The sequence below is a fragment of the Apteryx rowi genome, unplaced genomic scaffold (assembly GCF_003343035.1).
Source record: "Apteryx rowi isolate R43461 unplaced genomic scaffold, aptRow1 scaffold_234, whole genome shotgun sequence".
NCBI lineage: Eukaryota > Metazoa > Chordata > Aves > Apterygiformes > Apterygidae > Apteryx > Apteryx rowi.
Window position 1 is genome coordinate 87,619 of NW_020448686.1, and position 12,092 is coordinate 99,710.

The window sequence follows — 12,092 nt, forward strand, 5'->3', positions numbered from 1 at the left end:
CCAATGGTATCCTGGGGTGCATCAGGAAGAGTGTTGCCAGCAGGTCGAGGGAGGTGATTCTCCCCCTCTACTCAGCCCCGGTGAGGCCACAGCTGGAGTACTGTGTCCAGTTCTGGGCTCCCCAGTACAAGAGGGATGTGGCACTACTGGAGCAAGTCCAGCGAAAGGCTACAAAGATGATCAGGGGACTGGAGCATCTCTCTTATGAGGAAAGACTGAGAGAGCTGGGCCTGTTTAGCTTGGAGAAGAGAAGGCTGAGAGGAGATCTTATCAATGTGTCTGAGTATCTGAAGGGAGGGTGTCAAGACRATGGGTGCCCAGCGACAGGACGCGAGGCAACGGGCACAAACTGAAACACAGGCAGTTCCATCTGAACATGAGGAAATACTTTTTCACTGTGAGGGTGACAGAGCACTGGAACAGGTTGACCAGAGAGGTTGTGGAGCCTCCTTCTCTGGAGATATTCAAAAGCTGCCTGGACGCGATCCTGTGCAACGTGCTCTAGGCGACCCTGCTTGAGCAGAGGGGTTGGACTAGATGATCTCCAGAGGTCCCTTCCAACCTCAGCGATTCTGTGATTCTGTGATTCTAAGTGCTCAGCATACAGAGAAGTCAGTTGGATTTTATTGTTTTCAAATTTGGGAGATGTGAATGAACTGGGCAACTTGCCACAAAAGTTATCCAAAAGAGAAACAAAAGCATGATGACACTGTTTTCAGAAGAATGTGACCTGTAGAAAGGTCTCCTGACTCACTTGAGGAACAGTGACAACAAATTTGGTGGAACTTGCATGAATTAGTATTATCTGCATGAATAAAGGTTGTAGGGTTCATGCCCTAAATCCTCAGAATTTGTCAGCTATCCACACCCACAAATTTTATTGTCTGTTTATAGGTCACAGGGGTATTTGTGAAACACATTTGGTAAGCGTGTGGTATGACGAGAAAAACACACTAGTGTTTTCCCCTGAGATTAGATCAGCCCACACATAAAACTTGCCAGTCAACCGTCTTTTTTTTTTTTTCCTACTGTCTTTCTGATGCAAAAACGTTGGTTGTGACTCTCCTCTTCCAGGCTCTGGGAGCAGAGGTGGGGTGGGGTTACATAGCTGCAAAACTGTAGCGCTTCTTGTTTTCCATGTACTGCATCTCTAAGTTTCCAAGAACGTTCCTGATGTACAGAGCACTCCAGCTATTTTTGGTCTCACAACTGCAGTTACTTGTCACACTGGAGACACCCACACTATGCACTTGGGGAGACTTTCCACTTTGTTCCTTGTAAATTGCTTGGATTTTAGATTAAAACAAAAAACAAAAAAGCAAAAAACCCCTGCATTTTTGCACATTATGGGTGGGAACAGCATAGTGTCTGCGAGAGACCAGAGATGTGCCCCCCTGCCCTGCAACAAGCTACAACTCTAGAAACAAGAACCCTGCTGCTATCCACACAGAACCTCAGAGGTACAGCAGGTAAAACAACAGGATGATGTTCGTTTCCTAGATCATGTAATCCTCAATGGGAAGAGCAGCAAGGGCTCTCTACAGTCATGTGGGACCCACGTACATCAGCCTGAACAGAGGGCTGACCTGACTCGGTGATACCTACCCTAACCCATACTGTTTACTGTAAGACAAAAGAGAAGTTGGTGGCATTTACAATTGCTGGCAATGGCTTTGCCTTTGGTTCCCAAGCAGCCCTCAATCCAGCCCACTGCTTGCTCAGTATTTCTCTATTTGACCTACAGCTTTGGTCTCTTTCCAAGAAGGCTTCTAAATGTAGGTGAGGTAATAATTTTAACAGATTAAACACTTCCAGAAGGGGAAGCGTGGAGTATTTCCAAGTTGATACAATAAGTACCAAATTAACAGACAGGTCAAGAGTTCTAATTTGAGCACAACAGTTAAATACTTGATATCTGAGAAAGCAATCTCTTTAGACAATCTCTCAGTCCAGTGGACTAATAACTTATAACAAGGCACAAATCATATTTGCCTCTGAGAATCAGACTTACTTTTTTATTATTGCTTAGGGAAGGAGAAGAAAGAGAGAAAGAAATAAAACTCCCATATACGTGCACAACAGCCTGGTGAAATCTTAAGGGTTTTACCATGGCACCAAAAGTGGGTTTCTCCAGTTAGAGGAGCTCTGCCTACCGAAAGCACTGTGGGAAAGATCTAAAATTTTTTTCACTTAAGCAGCAAGACAGAACTGGGATGGTGTTAGACACATGTAGCCCAGCTGTTTACCATTTACAATTTTTGCTGATGGTACAAAAGCCAGCAGCGCAGAGAACCCAAATGAAACTGGGAAAGGGGGAGGAATTACAAGCCCACTTACAAACAAACAAACAACGTTTAGAGTAAATGCTCATTATACATTATAGGAATAAAAAAAAAAAAATCACATAAAACTAGCACATTCAAACCAAAACCAGGAGAAACTGAGATACTTAGAAGGTAGTACAATGTATTCAGGGTCAAGAAACTACTGTGTGGAATAGCAGAAAAGTATAGTGGAACTGAACAATCCTTTGGGAATGTCTCACCTGAGATTATATTAATGCAGTAACTACACAAAGTTAAGCACAGCTTTTGAAAAGACACGAAGAAGCTAATCTCAACCTTACCCTGAAGTGACAGTGTAGGTTAATTTACACAACCAGCAAAATGGGAGTGGGGGGAAGGAAGTGGTTAGAGGTTATTAATATGAATGATAAAAGCACGCACCAGGTCAACCCAAGCTACAGTTTTCACCTTGGTAAATGATATCTAACCAAACTATAATGCAACACTTGGGAAAATATTCAGTGTAATAGTATGAAACAATAGCAGTCATCTTGAGGACCAAATATTGAACTCTTAAATTCTCATTATACTTGTTTATTGGATACTCCTGAATACAGGCCCACCCAGCATATGCCTGCCTCAGTCGCTATCTGAAACATAAAGGCAAAAACAGACTACCACATAAAATGAAAATAGAAAAATGGAGAACAGATTACCACTAACTTCTTCAAAGTGCTGTATGAAGTGCTCAATGAATGCAAAAGAGCTCCATTATGCATATTTAGGACAAAGAGAGGGAGTATCTGGCCCTGTTTCAGATTTCTCCCACTGAAGTCCCTTGTATTGTCTGATGTATTTCAAAGTCGAATTTATGACTTCTCACTTCTCCAGGCTCAAGTACAGTAGTGCAGGTTGACAAACTACTCTTTCTATTTGCAGACAGGAAAATTGAGGCATCAATGGAACAGCAACCAAACTTTCTGTACAAGCAAAACAATGTGAGGAAAACATTGCAGAAGGCAGCTGTCCCTCTTTCTATCCTTCTAGGAATCAGTTAGTATCACTTACTGCACAGGCCCTCCGACTCTCCTACGGCAACATCTTCCCCCAAAAGGTTGCCCCAACATATCCTTTAACATATTGTATTAAACTCTCAGTTGGAGCTAGCACCAGTCCTCAAAGCCTGGACCTCTATATCGTCACCACACATTTGTTACAGGATGCTTGCCAACCACATTTGTCAGTAGTGGCTATACTGCAGTACCTTCTTTCACTCATCCTCCTAAGAACTTGGCAGCCTGCCAGGATGACCAGTTTCATCTCTTTCTCTCTGTCTCTCCCTGTGCCCTCCCCCCCTTCTTTTTTTTTAAAAAGGCAAGTCCTTTAATGACATTTCATTTTCAAGTTATGAAATGTGTTCTGCTATAGGCACTTTGCTATGGGGCAGCCCATTGTAGGACTGTCCTCCTAATAGTTACAGAGGACTTAAAGGGGCAGCAGAAGTTTTCTTCCACCTCTCTTTGAAGGCTTACCGAGGAAGATTCAAGGGAAACTAGTCCTTTCACTCCAGTCAGCTTAATATTTTCAGAGGTCAAGGCGTTTGAAATTGCCTTCAACCATTCTGCTACTCTACTAATGTTTATCATCAAGATGATACACTGGCATTGTTTGAACTAGCTGTTTCTTCACTTGTTGCCCTAAAATATAGGAAAGCTATGGCAATAACATTAGTCCTACCACTTCCAAATGACCCACAAATAATATTTACCAGTCAGTGCAAGCAGCTGGGCAACTTGAAATCAACAAATTAGTGGGAAGAAAGTAGGAGCAAGCATTACGTTAATATGGTAATTATATTTTCCACACTATCATTGATTAACACCAGCAAAGGTGTTAATACAGGAGCCACTATAACAGTCTTTGGTTCTCAGCAAGGAAAAGATTCTTCATTTAGAACCCAAAGTACACAAGTAGCACAGGCAGATGCTGTTAGATCACTGCTATGCTTTCTCCTACATCCCATCCCCATGGGWCTGAAGCAATACATATTTTATTCACATATGTATATGTGGTTTGTAAATCAGCTTAGATGCTGCTAGATGAAAGACTCCATTTAAATGCAACTCTGCTACAATACAGTGAACCTCCACTGAACTAGTTTTTTGAGGCCTTAATATGTGGTGCTTTTTTTTTTTTTTTTTTTAATCCAATGTGTTTTTTAGTCTGGGTGAAGGTTTAGATCCAAAGATAAGGGCAAAGAGATCCCAGTCAGAGGCCCAGAACAGAAAACAGGGCTGAACTGGACTGACAAAACTGTATTTTTGGTTCTGTGTCAGAGAACTCAGCATACAGGGCCATCTCAATACTTTGGTAGTTACAATAAGGTCTGCTGAGGTATCAGGCTGGACAAACCTGAGACCGTAAATGCTTCCAGCCTGTAGCGTGGGAAGCAAAAGTGTGGAATAGCACACATGAAGGCCAAAGATCCTTCTTTAAATACTTATTGGGCTCATGACATAAGATGTTGTTGGACAAAAAGTTATCCATTACTTCTTATGCAAGCTAATTACAAACAAAATAATAAAAAAGTATTCTGAACTGAATTAAATTCTAACCCAAGACACAGAAGCAGAACCATCCATACAGCCAGAGGACCTCCCTAAGAGGGATGGACAGGTGTCACCAGGAAATCACTACAGATGTCCCAAGGTAGACCATGCTGCTTGTGGATCAGAGCCCTAAGCTGACAGGTGGAATTTAATGTCTTCATGCTACCAAAAAAGCCGTAGTTACACTGACAAAAACAATTCAACAGTTTCCTTCATTTGGGAAATTTTTATTAATTCGGCTGGTATGACCAATTAGCAGCGTCTCCACTAAAATGGACTGATGGCCTGAGCTATGGCAGGAAGTCTTTTCTACTCCAGACTAGACCAACATCTTTGAAGGCGCTGCAGTCATTGGTGTTTATCTCATCAGTGTGACTACTCTTGAGTAGAAAGTTAAACATGCACATAAATGCTTTCAAATACAAGGCAAACATGAAGTGTGTATACAACCACCTCTTCTTGTTAACGAACACTCTTCCTCTGGCCAAGTATGTGAACCACAAGATAACGTTCACTTGCCCTGGTATTTGCCTTGTAGCATTAGAACACAACAACAATGGAATATGAGAGTTTCAAAAATATCACACAACTACAGAAAAAGATTGCTACTGCACAAGTAAGTAAACAACACAAGCGCCCAACAAAACCAAAAACTTAAATTCCACTTTAGTGTCCAAAACATACAAAAATACTACACTTGTGGTAACTGAGTGATTAGAGAAACAAACATTTGTTTCCTCCCCCCTACCCAAGTTTGTTTACTTTTCAGTTTCTCAGTCCTGTCCTGATGCCTGTACTAACTGTATAGGCTCTCTTAAACTGAAACAGGGAAAAGAAAACAAGCTCTAAAATAGTGATCAAATGGACTGGAAAAGCAGTTAACATTAGCTAAGAGAAACCAATGCAGTGTCTGAAATGAGCTTAAACTTGTTCTTAAAGTATACTGACTTTCAAATGGGCTGCATCCCATTAACACTGCTTGCTACTAAATGGTTTGTTGAGCATTCATAACCTAAGATATCAACTACAGGTGTCTTACCTTTGGAGGCTTGAAAGGATATTCTGGTGTAAATGTGATGTCAAGGAAGAAAACACCTCCCTCATAGACTGAGCCTGGAGGTCCTAGAATGGTTGATCTCCATTCATAGATGTTATCACCTTTGGGGCCAGCGCTAAGAGATAAAAAACAAATAGTTTAAGAATATTACCACAGTTTGAATAAATATGACCTCATATATTCTCAGAGTATGACACAGCAGAATGTTTTCAGCATTACACTTCATATACCACCTGGAGTAAAGACCATGATACAAAGTAGACTGAATGCTTCCAAAAAATCCCTGAAGTCTTATTTGGACTCAGTGTTCCAGACTGCTTAGCAAAGGTCTGCTGAGAAACTAGGAATGGCTGTTTTTTTCAGCCTCTCTCATCTGACGTTTATAAAAGAAGCATTACCCAGAACTTCTCCTAAACAAACTACAACACAACAATCTCAACATAACAGAAAACATGAAAGTTTCAAAGAAAAAGTTTTTACTATATTTCAGAAATGGCTGCTGTAGCTCAGCCTTACTATAACTGCATCACATCAAAGACCATATTTAATAATTTAGGGACTGATACCGATTTTATTCATCCTAAAACATAGCACACAAGAGTAAAAGTATATCACTACATTATTGCTAAACCATGGCTCACTTTGTATAATTAAGTGAATCCAAGTGTATGATGACACTCTTAAATGTCAAGATTTTCCTCACTCATATCATTTTGCTACAATGATTTCTAAAATAAAGCCACATGGACTGATCCCATTGATACTGTCTGCATTACAGAACTACATTTTGTAAGGAGAATTAAACTCATCATGTCAAACTAAAACTGTGCTTCTCAAATCAGCTTTGTCTAATTCTAGATTCTCCCTAACTTACTAGCACCTCTCAAAGAACAATACACACTAAAGATATTGCAGAACACAAATGTCCGCCTGTTGAAAATTAGTTTTATTGACATCCTCAGACACTTGCATTCTGTAGTGTGCCATATGCCTCTCAATATTTCAAAGTGCAGCTCAACCTATAATGCCGTTAATGGTTTAGGACTCCATTGCTACCTCTTTCTTTCTGTGCTGCTACAGTAGTATTTTATCAGCAAGATGCTAGGGCTGGAAACTCCCTTTGCATAAAGGGAGGTGCTGACACAGCTTTTCCCATCATGCATGTGCTGTGACTTCCAAAATCTCTTCTGCCCTTGTTCTGCAAGGGGCTGGATTTTAACATCCCTAATGCAAGAAAAGACAGCTTTTCCTCTTCCCTCCCCTTTCTTTTAACCAGGCTGGTGTGAGGCAGAGGGATAAACAAAGGCTCTTCTCATATTATAACAAGCATGGAGCAGTAACACTTGAGAGGGAAGGCAATCCAATAAATTCAATATATACATGACAATATGCATTTGATTACTGTGAAGGGAACCAAAGTAATTGCTAGTGTTGCTGGTGTTAGTAATAGTGTTACAAATAGAAATACAATTACAAAAATATAAATTCTCAACATAACAGGGATCAGAGACCTGTTTTTTCCTGCCCTCTGCAGTACCGGTGAACATGTTCTTGACAGCAAGGGAATCAGGGGAGAGGAAGCCAATTAGTTTTGTTATCAAATCTCTCTAAAATTTCATTTTCAGATTGCACAGAAAATAAAAGTTCATGATATTTTGATGCTAACTAGTTCAGTAATAGTGAAGCTACCACTAAAAGCATGCTTGTAGGGGAGGGAGAGCATGTAGGAAGGTATTAAAGGGAGACAGGTTCTGTGCAAAGTGATGCACCATCTGTTGGGGAAAGATTTCTCTGATCAAAACACAAAACCTCACACTGCTCACAAGAATTGCACTAAATTAAAGTAAAAGCCTTTCCATCCTGAAGATTCCTTGCATCCTGCTCCACCTTAATGACTTGTCCCTGTCCTATATGGGTCCATATATTTGGACACTCATTACTCTCCAGCTACCACTTGCTCAATGAATTGGAATAGCATGATATCTTGACAGGAAGCTCTAGCTCTTGAAAGGCACCAGCTTAACTGTGAAAACTTACCAAAAAGGACTCTCTTGGGCACCCTTAGCCACCACTCCAAGGAATCACCTCTCTATATACGTATTAGCAACCTACTGAAACACCATCATTGCTCCAAGTTGCACCAATGATCATCCTTCTCCCCTCCCTCCCCTAAAGATGGAGCTACTGAACAGAACAGGTACTTGAGATTTGTTAGTACCAATTTACTGTTGGAATTTATATCACAAGACCTGCCAACTGGGAGCACTTCAACATTCAAGAAATGTGGTGTGCAATTAGCACTGAATACAGCCTTCTGAAGCAATGAGAAATATTTCAACATTTTGCATTTTATTCCCAGCTTCAACCCAAAGGACTGTCAATAAAAGAAATCCCACTGACTTAAAAAATAATGTATTATTATTTATAATAGTCTTAGAAATCCCTTGTACCCTATGAGGTTTCCAATTAGAGCTATCACTGCATGCAAGTAATATACTGCTAGACCTCTGTATTAAAAGAATGCAACATCTTTGTAAAACATCAGTAGGCTTTAACAGTGATGTACTAAGCTTACCTTTTAAGCTTTTCATAATTCAATTAACAGAGTGAAATAGCTGTAGATTTCCAATTTTTACATATTAACATTGATTTCTTATAAAGGAAAGACTGAAAGAGGGAGATGCAAGTCAGCTTCAGAGTGTAATATTGCTTGGGTTTAAATTAGGATTAGGTAGTATCAAGCAGCTCAAGACGCCCTAGTACTTAATAGAAAAGTGATGATACTGGAACATAGCTTAAGTGCAGTGGCATTAACTTTGGTGGAGATATAAAAATTGTCAAAGGTTAAAGATTACATTCTTTGTTTAAAATCCTTGCAATTATCCGCTTCAAAAATAAATTCACTGATACATAGATACAGGGCTCACAGGCACAGCTGCCACCCTCCCTGATATGTGTCACCACTGCTCAAATTAAGTGTCTGTATCTACTAATACAACATTTTGAAGCTGCCCAGCATATGACCACTGTGAATACAATTTTAGCTAACTATATATAAATTGTTTCCACTGCAAGACAAGAGTATGCGAGGTACAACTTTCTGTATTAAACTCAATAACCCACAACCTCTTCACTTCCAAAGAAAGAAATGAGAGAAGACTGGTAGTGAAAAGATGACCTCAAAAACAAAAACCAACAAACAACAAAAAACACCCAAACCCCACCACAACCTACCATCAAAGTATGGTATCAGTGTAACACAACAGTACAGCTGAGCATCTCTTCCCTGGAAACATAGTGATATATTCAGTGAGGATGCACTACAGCCACTGTAACAACTGTTCCTTATCATACCCAAGTTGCTGCTAGCCTGTGCTCTGGGCAAATGTTATGACATTAATGCCTTTAGGAAATTGCCAGTGCAAAGATAGATGGTCCTTGAATGAAAAACTAATTTCTCAAGTGTAGAAGCAACAGTCCGAATACTGCTGTTAAATGCAAGGTAGGGAGAATTTCTAGACACAGAGATGAGACCCAGTTCAAAGATCTGCCTGGGGTAAGTCCCAACCAGCCTTGTGCCGCTTTGGAAAAAGCCCATTTTGCTCTGCCTCCCTTTTCTGGCAGATGCCATGTTCTTTCTCAGTTTAAAAAACAAACAGCTACATTAGAAATGCCTGCAGCAGAGGCTGGGGAGCAGAATAAAGCCTAGCTAAATAGGCTGCATACTTAGATGCCTTGCTGATACTCAGGAAGAAAAGCAATTGTAAACATAGAACTCTCATCTCAGAGACTAAATATTCATGGAGAAAACACATACACACATACCTTTTCATGTGTTAAAAAGGCCTGAAATGACAGATAGGATAGTCTAGCGCAAGAACAGCCAGCCTGTGCCTTTTACCTGTAAGCAGGTTAGCTATAACCTCTGCTGCTGCTGGCCTACATTACACAATACAAACCCAATACTTTGCACCCACGAAGTCAGTGCCCTCCTCTGCCCAGACATCCCTAGGCAAACTATTCAAAGCATATCTACGTCATGGAGGGAAGGCAGGATTTTTTGTTGTTAGCCACATATTGTTCATGTACTAAAATCCCAGGTAACACACCGCTGACATTCTCAAGGGCAAGATCCAGGAAAAAATTACTAGGAAGGAGCCCACTGTTTGCATCAGCTTGCTAATACATTTGAAAACTATCTAGTCCTTTCTAGGAGTTGACCACATGATAACATAAGCTTTCCTCTAGTAAAAATATATCCCAGTCAATACTTCAGTTCCTCTTCTGTGAAATACAGAGAGCATGCAATAGCAGAGCACTGTATTGATAAATGAATCAAAACCAGTCAATGCTATAGGTACTACACAAATACCCAGATATACCAAAGAAGTGTATGTTCCTTTTAAAAGGGAACTGATTTAGCAGTCATTTAAAATGCCAGAGCGCCTTCCCTCAGGATGAGAAGAAGGACAATTTCATGGTATGCTGAAGTAAACAGCAGCTAATGAAAAACTAGCAAGTGTTTCAATTAAAACCATAAGCAACAAAACTACGAACTCATATTTCAACTACTCCATACTCCTATGAGACTATTTTTTCCTGAGCAGGAAGAGTCTGATGCAAGTAGCTATGCTGTTTTGAAGTTGCACACTTGTAGAAAAATAAATGTGATTTCCAAAAACACTGCAGACACGACCTTTTCCAAGAGACATAACTCAAACTAGAAAGAAACAACATACTAGAAGTATATGGGAATTCCAAGGCGGCAGAGTACCTAAATGATCTCCAGTGTAAAGCTGTTCCATTACAAACTGATAGCAACATCGATTTTTTTTGTTTTGTAGGTAAGAAATAGTGAGTGACTGAACAAGGAATTGCATATCAAAGGTCACATGGTCATCACCTTGCTAGGAAGCTTTAGGAAATATTTAGCTGACTGTTAGAAGATCATCATTTTTTTCCTCTTTAAAGAGGCAAGCACAAAATGCATTAGAAACAGTTTGGCTGGTAGCTGCTAGGGAAGAAGGATGACATCCTCACATGAAGTCCTGGTGCTTCTTGATTTTCCTTTCTAATACACCACATTCCTGACGTCGCGTTACAAATGCTGCCTTTTCTGGTAGTCCACCAAGAGGGTTCATGCTGCGATTGCTAACCTAGGTTGTGAGCATGAATTTGGGGCAGGAATTATAGAGGAACCTCAGAAGTCCTAGCTCACTGGGAGAGGCAGGTGCAGGGTCCCTGGAAGAAAGCAGGACAGCTACTTAGCTTAGCCATTGAAAACACACACACTTACAAAATCCCTTATTTAAAGAAATTTTGCTCTACAGACCCTTAATTAAGCTGTGTTAAAAATGGGAATGTCAAAGTCAAGTTAAAAAAAAAAAAGCAGCTAATCCTTTGGTCACAATGTCATGTCAAAAACTTCATATTAATGCACAGCTGTAATTTTATAAATAGTTGTCACTTCCCCCACACACTTTAGCTACTAAAATGTATTATGATGATTATTATTTTTAATACTATAGCACTGAGGCACTCCATTCACGGACAGGACCCCACTACGCTAAGCACCCTACAATGCAATCCAAAGACACTTATGCACAACTTAAAACAGGTTTTTCATTTATAAAATAACCATTAAAACATTACATAGTTATTGGGAAGAAATTTGACCAGACAAACAGAAGCAGTTAAGAAGATATCCTGGGCCATCCATTTAATTGCCACTTTTCAGTCCAGTAGCTTAAATGTCGGGTACAATTTTCCTGCCTCTCATTTTTAATCAAAGAAAGGAAAAGAAAAGAAAAAAAAATCATGACAACAAAACCTCCCCTAGGCAACCATGGAAAGTTAATGGTAACATACTGAATTATCACGTGACTATGTGAATCGGAGCAATATTTTTGCCCACTGCCATTATACAGCAGCCAAGCTGCTCCCCTGTGTCAAGATTAGCTACAAATGATGGATTGACCATGGGTGAAATGTCTAGGAGTTCAATGAGAGGCATAGGGAAAGGAGGGTAAGGGAAAAAGTTGCAGCTGGCTGTAATTAAAAAATAAGAAGGAAGCAAAGGAATAAAAAGGGAGGTAAGTAAGCAAAGATGGAATATTYTACTGCTACAGCACTTTCAACTAT

The 12,092-nt window shown here is 40.1% G+C and overlaps 1 protein-coding gene across 5 annotated transcripts in view; it reads right to left on the reverse strand.

Annotated features, from left to right (window-relative positions):
- UBE2E1 (ubiquitin conjugating enzyme E2 E1) overlaps positions 1 to 12,092 on the reverse strand; it is a 50,702-nt gene that overhangs the window by 7,151 nt on the left and 31,459 nt on the right. For all 5 annotated transcript variants that reach the window (XM_026065931.1, XM_026065930.1, XM_026065928.1 and 2 more), the window contains one exon: positions 5,934 to 6,066. In XM_026065931.1, the coding sequence (XP_025921716.1) occupies positions 5,934 to 6,066 (133 nt within the window). The remainder of the gene's footprint in view (positions 1 to 5,933; positions 6,067 to 12,092) is intronic.